General features: G+C 39.8%; 2 protein-coding genes across 2 annotated transcripts; one reads left to right on the top strand and one right to left on the bottom strand.

The window, feature by feature from the left end:
- The first annotated feature begins 1,717 nt into the window (after positions 1-1,717).
- On the top strand, positions 1,718-2,518 carry LOC110790739 (uncharacterized). Its single transcript, XM_021995510.2, has one exon. It carries the CDS (start codon positions 1,887-1,889, stop codon positions 2,328-2,330), a length of 444 nt encoding a protein of 147 aa, XP_021851202.1. The 5' UTR covers positions 1,718-1,886; the 3' UTR covers positions 2,331-2,518.
- Positions 2,519-4,749: 2,231 nt separating this feature from the next.
- LOC110790737 (trihelix transcription factor ASIL2-like) lies at positions 4,750-6,803 on the bottom strand. The gene has a single exon (XM_021995509.2). It carries the CDS (start codon positions 6,505-6,507, stop codon positions 5,035-5,037), a length of 1,473 nt encoding a protein of 490 aa, XP_021851201.1. The 5' UTR covers positions 6,508-6,803; the 3' UTR covers positions 4,750-5,034.
- Positions 6,804-13,362: the final 6,559 nt, after the last annotated feature.

Below are 13,362 nucleotides of genomic sequence, written 5' to 3'. Positions count from 1 at the left end.
CAACGTGGGCCTAAATTGAGCCCGACACGATACAACGTGGGCCTAAATTGGGCTCGGCCCGGTTAGGCCCACGACCTGTGGGCTCAGCACGAAGTCAGGCCCGGCCCGGACCGACCCACAACCATCTTTAGTATACACAGGGGTTGGTGAATAAAAAATTGATTCGAACCTAAATCTTGGATACAAGTTAAAGCAACACTATAATATTAAAAATGTAACTAGCATGCCGATGAAAAAGGGTATCAAGTTTGAGCCTTGACGTATAGCCTGTATGCAGAAACTCTCATTAGAAAACTCACCCATTACAAGCTAAGTGCACAACTCGATCGGATTTGGATATTGTTATGGCAGAAGCTCTAGTGAACTGGACGTGGCCATGAAACAACCCTAAAAAAAGGAAAAAAAAATATGATGACATTAAACATGATTAGAATGAGCACTAGGGACATGATTATGGTCCTTGAATAGGTGACTTATTTATACTATCCATTTTCCCACTATTGAAATTGGCCATTAGGCAAAAGGAATAGAAGAAGAAAAGAAGGCCGACCATAAAAAGGTCATGCTTAGGGCCAATGCACTCAAAAGCAATCACGTTTGTTTAATCATAATAGTAATGTTTTTTTTTTTTGAGGGAAAATCATAATAGTAAATTACCTACACATCCTTAATCATTTCTTCACTTTTACCCTAAAAATAATAATCACTTCTTGTGTTTCTATTGATCGTGTACCTTTATTTGGTTAGACAAGACCTAATTGGCTCATATTACATGTTGAAAGAGGCGTGATTTTGGGGTCTAAATTACAGTCTGACGAACGTCTTAAATATTTTATAGGTAAGAAAAACGTAAAAACTTTTAAAATTGATTATACGGCTCAATCATTATAATATAAAAACATACTGATATTCATGAGAGAGAAAAAAAAAAAAAAAAACCAACTTAGTGATTGTTTCTTTTTCAAGAAAATTAAAATAAACATATTTGAGTATATTAAAAAGACACCATCTCATATAAACCAATAAGCTTATATTTGATAATTGGTACTCCCTCTGTCCCTTAATACTCAACTTGTTTTGACTTTTTGCACTATTCACATAATTCACTTTAATCTTATTTTATTTCTAGTATATGAAAACAAATGTTAGCTAGTATATAATATATTATTGGCTTCATCTTCAAAATATTAATATTTTTATAAGTTTTTATAATATGTAGTTAAAGAAATTGGTGGTCAAAGTTGTACATGGGCAAACGTATCCGGTTAAAACAGATCGAGTATTAAGAGACAGAGGGAGTAAGATAAACCTCTTAAAATATTAAAAAAGACATTGTCCTATACAACCCAATATTTTATTACATATTACAAATATTTCTTAAAAACAAAGTCGTAAATTTTCAGGGCCATGTACGATTACATCGTTGCAGATGGGCTTAGCCGCCCGTTGTGCATGAAAGTGTTACTTAATTTTTTTTTTTTTTGGTGTGTGAGCTGGCACACGCAAATGAGCCACAAGGGCAATACAACTTACAATTCGGGAAATGGGGATTCGAACCTGAAAATGTTACTTTAATGTTCCTTGATCTATCTTTACTTTTTTTTTTGTGAGGGGAAAATGATCTATACTTTACTTATAATAATACTATGGTGAATTCTATGGTGATACCAAAGTCACAATCATATTCTCATGCTGATGTTTAGCCCCTTTACATAAAGCAAGACATGTACAACTCTATAAAGCAAAAGATCAGAGATGCCTGAAGCCAAAGCAATCCTTCCCACACAGACAAACTCACAGCCAGAGCCATAATACAGTGCTTCATTTCCAAGTCACTTGAAAAATAAATTTTAAGAAAACAAAAAAAAAAAAACATTTTCTGAAAAATGTTATATAAGGCAAGCAGCACCTCAACAAACATACTCATCACAGATCTGAAAATGAGCACAGCTACTCCTATTGCAATAGGCACCAGAGGCACTGTAGGATCGCTCGTCAGACGAGAGATCGAGTATTTTCGAAGGGTTGATCAGGTAGACTGTGGTGAAACGTCTAAGAAACTCGACCCCAAAAAGTATGTAGGAGTCTCTAGTAAAACTACAAGTTTCCCTACTAGTCGAGTGAAGACATCTTCTTCCTCCTCTTCTTCTTCGTTTGGATCGTTACTGAGCATGAGTTGGGGAAAGAAGAGGCGAAGCAACAACAACAGCAGTAAGAATAATAATAGCAGTAGTTTTCTGCCTAGTATGTGTTCTGCTGTGGATGTCTCAGAAAGCAAGAAGTTTGGTGGGTTTAGTTATAGGAGCCTCAAAACAGATGGTACTTATTAGTATTGAAGAACCTTAAACCTTTTCAGTTTCCCTTCTCTGTAAAGTAGTATCTTTTTAGTATCAGAAACTCTAGATGGTCTGTTTTGTTCTGTTGTTTGTTGCACAAAGCTGTAGATGATCCTTAGTTGTCGATTCTTGTGTTTCAAAGGATGCTTTTGATGAATCAATCTGGTGAAAGATCTTTCAGACTTCTGAAGTTTCAATCTTTCCCGATAAGCTGATCAGAAACAACAGGTCAGACTCGGGTTAGCCTTGTTACGAAACAAATTACTTATTGAAAAACAGATAGTGCTTATTGAAGAACCTAGAGTTATCAAAATTCGGGTCGGGCCGGACTTTAACACAAAAAACTCATGCCAAAATCCATAAATTTGATACGGGGTTTTTCGGGCCAAATCGGGTTTTTCGGGCCGAGTTGGTCTGAAAATGCATACTTGAGGAGGATGCTCTACCCCGCACTTTTTCAGGATGGGTCGGGTTGGGCCAACGGGCTGGGTTATAGTCGATCAGGTCTAGAAGAACCCTTTCGAGCATTTCTTCAAGGTTCGCATTTGTTCTAGGTACGAGGCATGCTCTCTTTCATTTCCTTTCTTTGTAAGTAGATTTTTTTGTTTGTAAAGTAGTGTCTTTTTAGTATCAGAAGCTCTAGAAAGTCTGTTCTGTTCTGTTGTTTGTTGCACAAAGCTATAGATGATCCTTAGTTGTCAAATCTCGTGTTTCAAAGGATGTTTGTTAAGAATCAATCTGGTGAAAGGTTTTTCAGGGTTTGGAAGATTCAATCTTTCTGATAAGCTGATCAGAAACAACAGGTCAGATTCATGTTAGCCTAATCAAGATACATATCTAAACCACTTCTGTTCGAGTCTTTGGACTTGGACCTTTTTAATCGGATTTGGATAACAAAACAAATTACGAAAAAGTATTTGGATTTCCATTATTAATTCCCATCCGTACAGTTGTGTTAGGTAAGTACAGAAGCATGGCTTGGGGTTAACCTAAAGCTAAGGGGGAAACATACACTATTGGAGGAAGGCAGTGGTAGGGAAAAGCATGATATTAGTATATAATTGATGATGTAAGAAAATGACATCAACTGAGATTAGTGGAACCATGAAAGCTCCATTTTCTTAATGTAATACTGTCTTTTCAGGCATCAGACCATCTGATAGAGGAATTTGAGAGTATTTGTAAAGTGATAAATCTACCTGTGTTGCACTTAGTTAAGTTAAAAGACTGTACAAGGCAATGAGCATTCTGAAACCTTAAAAGACTGTAGGAACCACAAGCTGACAATTGATAGAAATAGTGATCCAAAAAAATTCCAAAATTAGAAAGACATGAGCTTGAAGCAGAAACACTAAACATTAACCATATAATTGTTCTAATCAACTGCATTTCAGTAAATATCCAGATGGAAAAATTCCGAAATCAGAAAAATAAAAGCAAGAAAAAGAAAGGAGAAATCTTTAGAAATTGTGTTACCAATAATAAAAGGCATTGTGATTAGACCACCCTTGGACCTTGGTTCTGGGTTTTGGGTTTTCAAGGTCTGAGTTCTGATGATCTAACAAAAACGCCAATTTCTCCTCTTCTTTATTGTCTTCAATCCCCATTTTTGAAATTTCAACCAGTATAATCCTTTGTTATTTCTGCAGTGAAGAAAGGGAGAAATTGCAAGAAATTATGCACAATGATTTTGAGCAAACTTTAGCGTATTTATAAAGCGATAAACCTACTTTAACTACACTTGGCTATGAACATTCTGAAACCTTAAAAGACTGTAGGAACCACAAGCTGACAATTGATAGAAATAGTGATCCAAAAGTACGCGTACCTTCATCTTCTTTCACAGTGGATTACGGTGGGAGTGCTTGAAATTTTAGATCTGAAACCTGTCTCTGCATAATCAAACGGAATACAGACATTAGTGCAGTTTACATAAAGCTATTCTAAAACTGCATACTTTCAGGCTTTCACCAGCATCAGATTTCTCTTACTTGGCAGATGATTTTTCACCAGCATCAGATTATCGGATCTTTCCAGTTTCCAGCTCGCTGTGTATATGTTGAACCGAAAGCTAGACAGAGAATGAATAAACCCTTTTGGAATATTTACAGATACAAAGTCATAAAATATTTATGCTCCAAGAGGTCATTTAACATTTTTGATTCTGAAGTATAATTTCAGACATATTTCAACCTCACTTACAAACCAAATGAACAGCAGCTGTTTTCCGGCAATTCTTTCACAAGTTTCTGAATTTCTAATGAGCTCAATAATTCAGCTCGGAAATTATTACACAACTTACAGATAAGCTCTCTATTAAGAGCTTAATTATTCAAGCTGATCAGTGGCTGTTTTCTGGCAATTGTTCACAAGTTTCTGAATTTCTAATTCAGCTCGGAAATTATTACACAACTTACAGATTAGCTCTCTGTTAAGAGCTTAAATACCCAATTAATAAATTCGAATTTCTAAGATAACCATCATCAATTACAAATGATTGAACTTTCCCCCTTTTTTCCCACAATCAAATAATCTCAACAATAAGAACATACAGATCTTTTCCCAAGGAAAAAGACTTAAACTTTTTATCATCTTTAGCTCATAAACATACTATTAAAAAGACTAAAAGAGATCATGTGATCTAATATAATAATCTTCCTCTTCTTCTTCTACCAGTAGACTACTGCTTCTACAACTACTAATTACTACTATCACTATTAGCATGATTCAGATGATTCTCATGAAGATGATGATTATGATTACTATCGCCACCACCACCACCACCGCCCCCACTTCCACCACCACCACCACCACCACCTCTACTATCACTATTATTACTCCCATTACCATTCAATTGCGAAAGCTCAAGTTGTGTCTTCATCATAAACTTCATCCTCTGCAACTCCAACTCCTTAGTAAACTTCATCCTCTGCATCTCCATCTCCACAATGTGCTGCAATTTCGCGCTCTCTGCCGACTCATACGCCTCCCCGAACTTCATAATCGCCCTCGTCAAGTCCCTTACAGAGTTCCCCCACACTTTAACCGCCGCCGCCTTCTTTTCTCTGCTCTTCTTCCCTTTAACCTTCACCCTTTCTCCTCCTCCCCTGTTAACCACCTCCATCCTCGGCCGCTTCCTTCGATGATCAAACCCTGTCCTCTCCGGTGGTAAGCTGTCCCCAGAATCATCATGGGACCACTCTTCTTGATCAGTATCAGACTCCTCCCCCCTCCTAAATTGTAATTCTTGTTGATGCTTATGGAATTGTAATTGTTGCTCTAGTGGTGCTCTATTAACATTATTACTAGCAGGAGTAGCAGCAGCAGGAGAACTAGTAGAATTAGAATTGATTGAATTGTATCTCACTGGTTGTTGAACAGGAGAAAATTGAAATTGCTGTTTCAATTGTGGCCATTGTTGTAAGTGGGGAGGGGTTTGGAGTGAATGAGAGGAGAAGGGGAGTGGTAGGGGTCTAACCCCTACCGGAATTCCAACGGGAACCGCCTTACCATGAGAAGATAATCCACCGGTGGAAACGGAAACTGTCGCAGTCGACATTGGCCCTAACCCTAACCCTGACCCCGACCCCTTCGAAGTGGTCGGAGTGGCGGCGGGACCTATAAGCCGATCAAGCCGATCAAAAAACGGCCACCGGCTAGGTCCGCCGCCGCTCGCAACTTTCTGTTTCTCAATTTTATACTTCTTCTTCACTGTATCGATACGATTCTTACACTGAATATCAGTCTTAGGTACCTTCGTGTAGTCTTCGCGGCTGCTAACAATGTCGGCCACTTCTTTCCAGTGCTTCTGCTTCAGATTTCCTCTACTTAACTCCATGTATCTCTCCCCCCAAGCATCGATCAACACCGACGTAGCTCCTTCGCTCCAGCAATCCTCTCTCCCTCCTCCTCCTCCTCCGCCGCCTCCACCACTACTACCACCACCGACGCTCCCTCCTCCTCCACAGCCGCTAGAGATAATAGCGAGAGGTCGAGGGAATTGCTGGATCGGAAGTGCGAGAGTTAAAGAACTCGGCGGCGGTGTAGATGAAGGAGTTGTTGAAGAAGGAGGCGCCGCCGCAACAGTTACCGTGATTTGACCGGAAGGTGGGGAGTGAGGTTCACTCTCAGGTGACGGAGGTTGAGACCGGATTTCCTCCTCGTCGTCCATGGATCTGGTCGGAGGAGAAGAGAGAGAAAATTAGGGTTTTTTGAGAGAGAAGAAGGGGGGAAGGTGAATTTAGAGGAGAGAGAGTTTGTTGGATTGCCGTTTGGGGTGTGACGGAAAAAGAGGTCCGTCCGTCATGACATAGGAAACCGATGAAGGACACGTGTCAGGAATTGGTGGGGTAGGGTAGGTTGGAAAACCGGGGAATACCGGTAAACCGGTCATCGGAGTGGGTCATTTTGCCGGCTTTTAGGTAGGTGTGTGAGACTCTCTTTGCCTGTTTTGATGGAGTTTTTGTCCTTTTTTTTGGGTTTATTACTTTTATACCCCTGTTATGGTTATAATGTAAAAAGATTAATTTGTTGCTGACATGGAAATAACACTAAATAAAAAAATATTTTGTAGTAAAAACGTCTAAAGCTGTTGATTGGTTTATTTGTGGTAAACATGTTTAGAAATTGGGAAAAGATGATATTGTCTTCTACTCCCTCCGTCCCAAAGTTATCTTTTTGTTTCTAATTTTGGTTACTAAGGTCCTCACTTTCTCATGTACTATATTAATTAAAATTGAATTGAAAACCCTACCCATGTAATATATTCCACTTTTTCCATGTACTATATTCTCTTTCACATGTACTTTATTCCACTTTTCCATACAACTCAATCATCATTTGTACTTTAATCCACTTTTTCATGTATTATACTCCATTTTTCTTAAAATTCGTATTTTTGGTCAAACAGAAAGATAATTATGGGACGGAGGGAGTAACTAACTTGGGAGTTGAAAGATTAAAAGAAAGGAAGAAAATAGATTAGTACTTGTAATTTAGTGGTATTAATTTTGATATTTTGATGGTATTTATTTTATATAATCATGGTGTTTTGTCCTTAATTTTTTTTAGTTTAAAATGTTACAAGGGTGTTCCGGGGTTGAAACGATGGAAGGAGCGTCCTTGATGTCTTGAGTTCCGATCACGTACGGTGCCTGCAAGATGAACTCCGGGCCAAAGGGGGGGTCCCCGAGGCGGAGCCTCCGACGCTCAAGTCAGTACAATTGATGTATAAAATGAGGTGTTTAGGGGAGAGAGAGAGTAGGGTGGCTTCTCTAGGGTTAGAGAATGACCCCTTTACCTTGCCCTTTGAGGGGTATATATAGTGCCTTTGTTGGGCCTTTGAGGCCTTGTAAGGGATATTGGGCTTGAGTGGATTTTATTGGCTTTTAGGTTAAAATGGTGGGCCCATTTTAACACCCCAACAAATGCCCCCCAGACCCAATTCTATTTGAAAAATGGGTTGGGTTTTGATTTTGATCACTTCCAAGTGAAAGTCGATTTCAGCTCAGAATTTTAACCTCGGCTCGGATTGTAACATCGGTTCGAGTTGTAATCTCGGCTCGGATTTTACCTTCGGATTTTTGTCCTTCGGATTTTTACCTTCGGCTCGGTTTTGTCCTTCGGATTTTTACCTTCGGCTCGGTTTTATCCTTCGGATTTTTACCTTCGGCTCGGTTTTGTCCTTCGGATTTTTACCTTCGGCTCGGTTTTATCCTTCGGATTTTTACCTTCGGCTCGGTTTTATCCTTCGGATTTTTACCTTCGGCTCGGTTTTGTCCTTCGGATTTTTACCTTCGGCTCGGTTTTATTCTTCGGATTTTTACCTTCGGATCGGTTTTATCCTTCGGATTTTTACCTTCAGCTCGGTTTTATCCTTCGGATTTTTACCTTCGGATCGGATTGTAACATCGATTCGAGTTGTAATCTTTGAGCGATTTTTAACCTCGTTCTTCAAATCCGGAGATCTGTTTAAGAACGTGCTTCTAAAATCGGCTCGGATTGTAACATCGGTTCGAGTTGTAATCTCGGAGCGGCTTTTTACCTTCGGCTCGGATTGTAACATCGATTCGAGTTGTAATCTTTGAGCGATTTTTAACCTCGTTCTTCAAATCCGGAGATCTGTTTAAGAACGTGCTTCTAAAATCGGCTCGGATTGTAACATCGGTTCGAGTTGTAATCTCGGAGCGGCTTTTTACCTTCGGCTCGGATTGTAACATCGATTCGAGTTGTAATCTTTGAGCGATTTTTAACCTCGTTCTTCAAATCCGGAGATCTGTTTAAGAACGTGCTTCTAAAATCGGCTCGGATTGTAACATCGGTTCGAGTTGTAATCTCGGAGCGGCTTTTTACCTTCGGCTCGGATTGTAACATCGATTCGAGTTGTAATCTTTGAGCGATTTTTAACCTCGTTCTTCAGATCCGGAGATCTGTTTAAGAACGTGCTTCTAAAATCGGCTCGGATTGTAACATCGGTTCGAGTTGTAATCTCGGAGCGGCTTTTTACTGTTAGGTTATGATACATATCACATTTACATAAATCATGCGGAAACAACCATTAACCCAGGAATCATATTATTTACACATAATCATATAGCATAATTAGATGCATACTCTTTGTTGCGTGCCCTCCCTAGCTGCGCCCGAACCGAACAAGAACAAGTCTTTTAGGACTCCAAATGTCGTCCCTCCGTAGATAGTCCACAGCACGTCCGGATCCGCCTTAAGATTGACCAACTAGAATCGCCCTTAAGGTACTAGAAAATTCGGCACTTTTATGAGCAAGATGTGTTTTAATTTTCTCTCAAAAAAAAACTCACTTTTGAATACTTTGAAACTTGTATGTAAATTATGACCCCTAGGCCTTTATTTATAGAGTTATGGAAAAGGAATCGTAATCCTAGTAGGATGCGAATTAATTGGAATTAGAATCCTACATGAATTCTATTTAATTAATTTATCCAATTAGGAATAGACATTTAATCATACACTGACTCTTGCAGATTCAGGAATCACGCATGAGCACAAACTCACACACACACGGCAGCCACAAGGACTGCCCATGCGTGCGAGCTGCAGCCCACGCAGCAAGGCCCACGCATCCGTGGCCTTGGCGCGCGCTGGGCTTGTGGCGTGCGTGCTTGCTGGGCGACGGCCTGGCTTCGTGCTGGGCCTTCGTCCGGCAGGCCTCGTCCGATGCTAATTCGTACGATACGCTTCCGATTAAATTTCCATTTCCGGAATCTATTTCCGATACGAACAATATTTAATATTTCCGATTCCGGAATTAATTTCCGTTTCGAACAAATATTTAATATTTCCGTTTCCGGAATTATTTTCCGATTCCGGCAATATTTCCGATTCTGACAATATTTCCGTTTCCGGCAATATTTCCGATTCTGGTAATATTTCCATTTCCAATAATATTTTCCGATACGTACCATGTTTCCGTTTCCGGCAACATCTACGACTTGGATAATATTCATATTTCCGATACGATCCATATTTCCGTTTCCGGCAATATCATCGTTTCCGGAGTATTCATTTCTTGCCTGTGACGATCTTAGCTCCCACTGAAACCAAGATCCGTCGGTTCCGAATATTCATAGATGGAGTATTTAATGCCATTAAATACTTGATCCGTTTACGTACTATTTGTGTGACCCTACGGGTTCAGTCAAGAGTAAGCTGTGGATTAATATCATTAATTCCACTTGAACTGAAGCGGCCTCTAGCTAGGCATTCAGCTCACTTGATCTCACTGAATTATTAACTTGTTAATTAATACTGAACCGCATTTATTAGACTTAACATAGAATGCATACTTGGACCAAGGGCATTATTTCCTTCAGTCTCCCACTTGTCCTTAGGGACAAGTGTGCATTTCCTAATTCCTTTGTCGCTCGATGCTTGCTCTTGAACATAAGGTAAGAGTTTGTCATCCTTATTATGTCCAGAGGTGTTCCTCGGTTTCAGAGTTCAACTGATCAAATAAACAGATAATCATAGCCTATGATTCATCCGAGCACGGCCATGCATTTCACAGTTTCTAGCTCTCCGAGTGGCCTTGTACAACTTTTAAGCATCTCATCCCGATTTATGGGAGGACAATCCCAATCTTGCGATCTTGAGATTAGACTTCGTTTGATAGGTGATTACCTGAGCGTTGCCTTTATAGCCTCCTTTTACGGTGCGACGGTTGGTCAACGTCAAAGTAACCAGTTCTCAAACAAGTAATCTCAAATCACTCAGGTATTGAGGATTTAGTGTCTAATAATTTAATGAAATTTACTTATGACAGACTTTCATCTCTTACAGTAAAGTTTCATAGGTCTTGTCCGATACTAGTCTTCCCAAAGTAAGTATCTATGCAAATGATTATGACATTGCCATGTCCACATAGTTCAAGAAACAGAACTACTAGTCATCTTGCATTCTAATCGTCTAACGTTTTCTATGCGTCCAATTTTATAGAAAACTCCGATTAGGGACCATTTTCAACCTTTGACATTCAAGTTCACTTGATAGACATTTCTTAGTCACAGGACTGGTCCTGACAGTCTATCTTGAATATATCGTCAAGTTGAAGGGACTCATCATTTAATAAACCACGAATTAAATGGAAAAATGAATTCCTTTCATTTATTGTGAATGATTAACCAATAATGTTTTACAAAGATTTAAACTCTAAAACTTTAAAACATTAAACAGAGACATCAAAGCCATTCTCCAATATGCTTGATTCCCATAGCTGCAGTGTGCGAGTTGTGCTTCGCTTGCGGCAGAGGTTTAGTTAATGGATCTGATATGTTGTCATCAGTTCCAATTTTGCTTATCTCGACTTCTTTTCTTTCAACGAACTCTCGTAGAAGGTGAAATCTACGAAGTACATGCTTGACTCTCTGGTGGTGTCTAGGCTCTTTTGCCTGTGCAATAGCTCCGTTATTATCACAATACAGGGCTATTGGTCCTTTAATGGAGGGGACTACACCAAGTTCTCCTATGAACTTCCTTAGCCATATAGCTTCCTTTGCTGCTTCATGTGCAGCAATGTACTCCGCTTCAGTTGTAGAATCCGCAATGGTGCTTTGCTTAGCACTTTTCCAGCTTACTGCTCCTCCGTTGAGGCAGAAGACAAACCCAGACTGTGATCTGAAATCATCTTTGTCGGTTTGGAAACTTGCGTCCGTATAGCCTTTAACAATTAATTCATCATCTCCACCATAGACCAGGAAGTCATCTTTGTGCCTTTTCAGGTACTTCAGAATGTTCTTGGCAGCAGTCCAATGTGCCTCTCCTGGGTCTGACTGGTATCTGCTCGTAGCACTGAGTGCGTACGCAACATCCGGGCGTGTACATATCATAGCATACATTATTGAACCAATCAATGATGCATATGGAATCCCATTCATTCGTCTACGCTCATCAAGTGTTTTTGGGCACTGAGTCTTGCTTAGAGTCATTCCATGAGACATGGGTAGGTAGCCTCGCTTGGAGTCCGCCATCTTGAACCTATCAAGCACCTTATTGATATAAGTGCTTTGACTAAGTCCAATCATCCTTTTAGATCTATCTCTGTAAATCTTGATGCCCAATATGTACTGTGCTTCTCCTAGATCCTTCATCGAAAAACATTTCCCAAGCCAAATCTTGACAGAGTTCAACATAGGAATGTCATTTCCGATAAGCAATATGTCGTCGACATATAATACTAGGAAAGCAATTTTGCTCCCACTGACCTTCTTGTATACACAAGATTCGTCTGCGTTCTTGATGAAACCAAAGTCACTGACTGCTTCATCAAAACGTATATTCCAGCTCCTGGATGCCTGCTTCAATCCGTAGATTGATTTCTTTAGCTTGCATACCTTTTTAGCATTCTTTGGATCCTCAAAACCTTCAGGCTGTGTCATAAACACAGTTTCTGTTAAAACGCCGTTTAAGAAAGCAGTTTTGACATCCATCTGCCATATTTCGTAATCGTAATATGCAGCGATTGCTAACATTATTCGAATAGACTTTAGCATTGCAACTGGTGAAAAGGTTTCATCGTAATCCACACCGTGGACTTGCCTGTAACCTTTTGCAACCAATCTAGCTTTGAAAACTTCAAGTTTCCCATCCTTGTCCTTTTTCAGTTTGAAAACCCATTTGCTTCCAATGGCTTGGTAGCCATCTGGCAAATCGACCAAATCCCATACTTGGTTTTCAGACATGGAGTCTAATTCAGATTGCATGGCTTCTTGCCATTGCTTGGAGCTAGGGCTCGTCATAGCTTGCTTGTAAGTCGCAGGTTCATCACTTTCAAGTAATAGAACGTCATAGCTCTCGTTCGTCAAAATACCTAAGTGCCTTTCCGGTTGAGATCTATATCTTTGCGATCTACGCGGGGTAACATTTCTAGATTGACCATGATTCTCACCAGATTCTTCTAAAGATCTCTGAGTTTCATCCTGAATGTCATCTTGAGCATTCTCTAGAGTTTGTTGTTCGACTCGAATTTCTTCGAGGTCTACTTTTCTCCCACTTGTCATTTTGGAAATGTGATCCTTCTCCAAAAAGACACCATCTCGAGCAACAAACACTTTGTTCTCAGATGTATTGTAGAAGTAATACCCCTTTGTTTCCTTTGGATAGCCCACAAGGATACATTTGTCAGATTTTGGATGAAGTTTGTCTGAAATTAATCGTTTGACGTATACTTCACATCCCCAAATCTTAAGAAAAGACACATTTGGAGGCTTTCCAAACCATAATTCGTATGGAGTCTTTTCGACAGCTTTAGACGGAGCTCTATTTATAGTGAGTGCAGCTGTATTTAGTGCATGTCCCCAAAATTCTAATGGAAGTTCGGCCTGACCCATCATTGACCTGACCATGTCTAGCAAGGTTCTGTTCCTCCGTTCTGACACACCGTTCCATTGTGGTGTTCCAGGAGGAGTCAATTCTGATAGAATTCCACATTCTTTCAGATGGTCATCAAATTCATAGCTCAGATATTCACCGCCTCTATCAGACCGCAGTGCCT

Source organism: Spinacia oleracea, chromosome 6 (assembly GCF_020520425.1).
Source record: "Spinacia oleracea cultivar Varoflay chromosome 6, BTI_SOV_V1, whole genome shotgun sequence".
NCBI classification, from domain to species: domain Eukaryota; kingdom Viridiplantae; phylum Streptophyta; class Magnoliopsida; order Caryophyllales; family Amaranthaceae; genus Spinacia; species Spinacia oleracea.
The sequence above is the reverse complement of the archived record's forward strand: the minus strand, read 5'-3'. Positions and strand labels throughout refer to the sequence as shown.

Coding starts and splice junctions, on each gene's coding strand:
- LOC110790739 (XM_021995510.2), top strand. CDS start 1,887: ATGTTATATAAGGCAAGCAGCACCTCAACAAACATACTCATCACAGAT.
- LOC110790737 (XM_021995509.2), bottom strand. CDS start 6,507: ATGGACGACGAGGAGGAAATCCGGTCTCAACCTCCGTCACCTGAGAGT.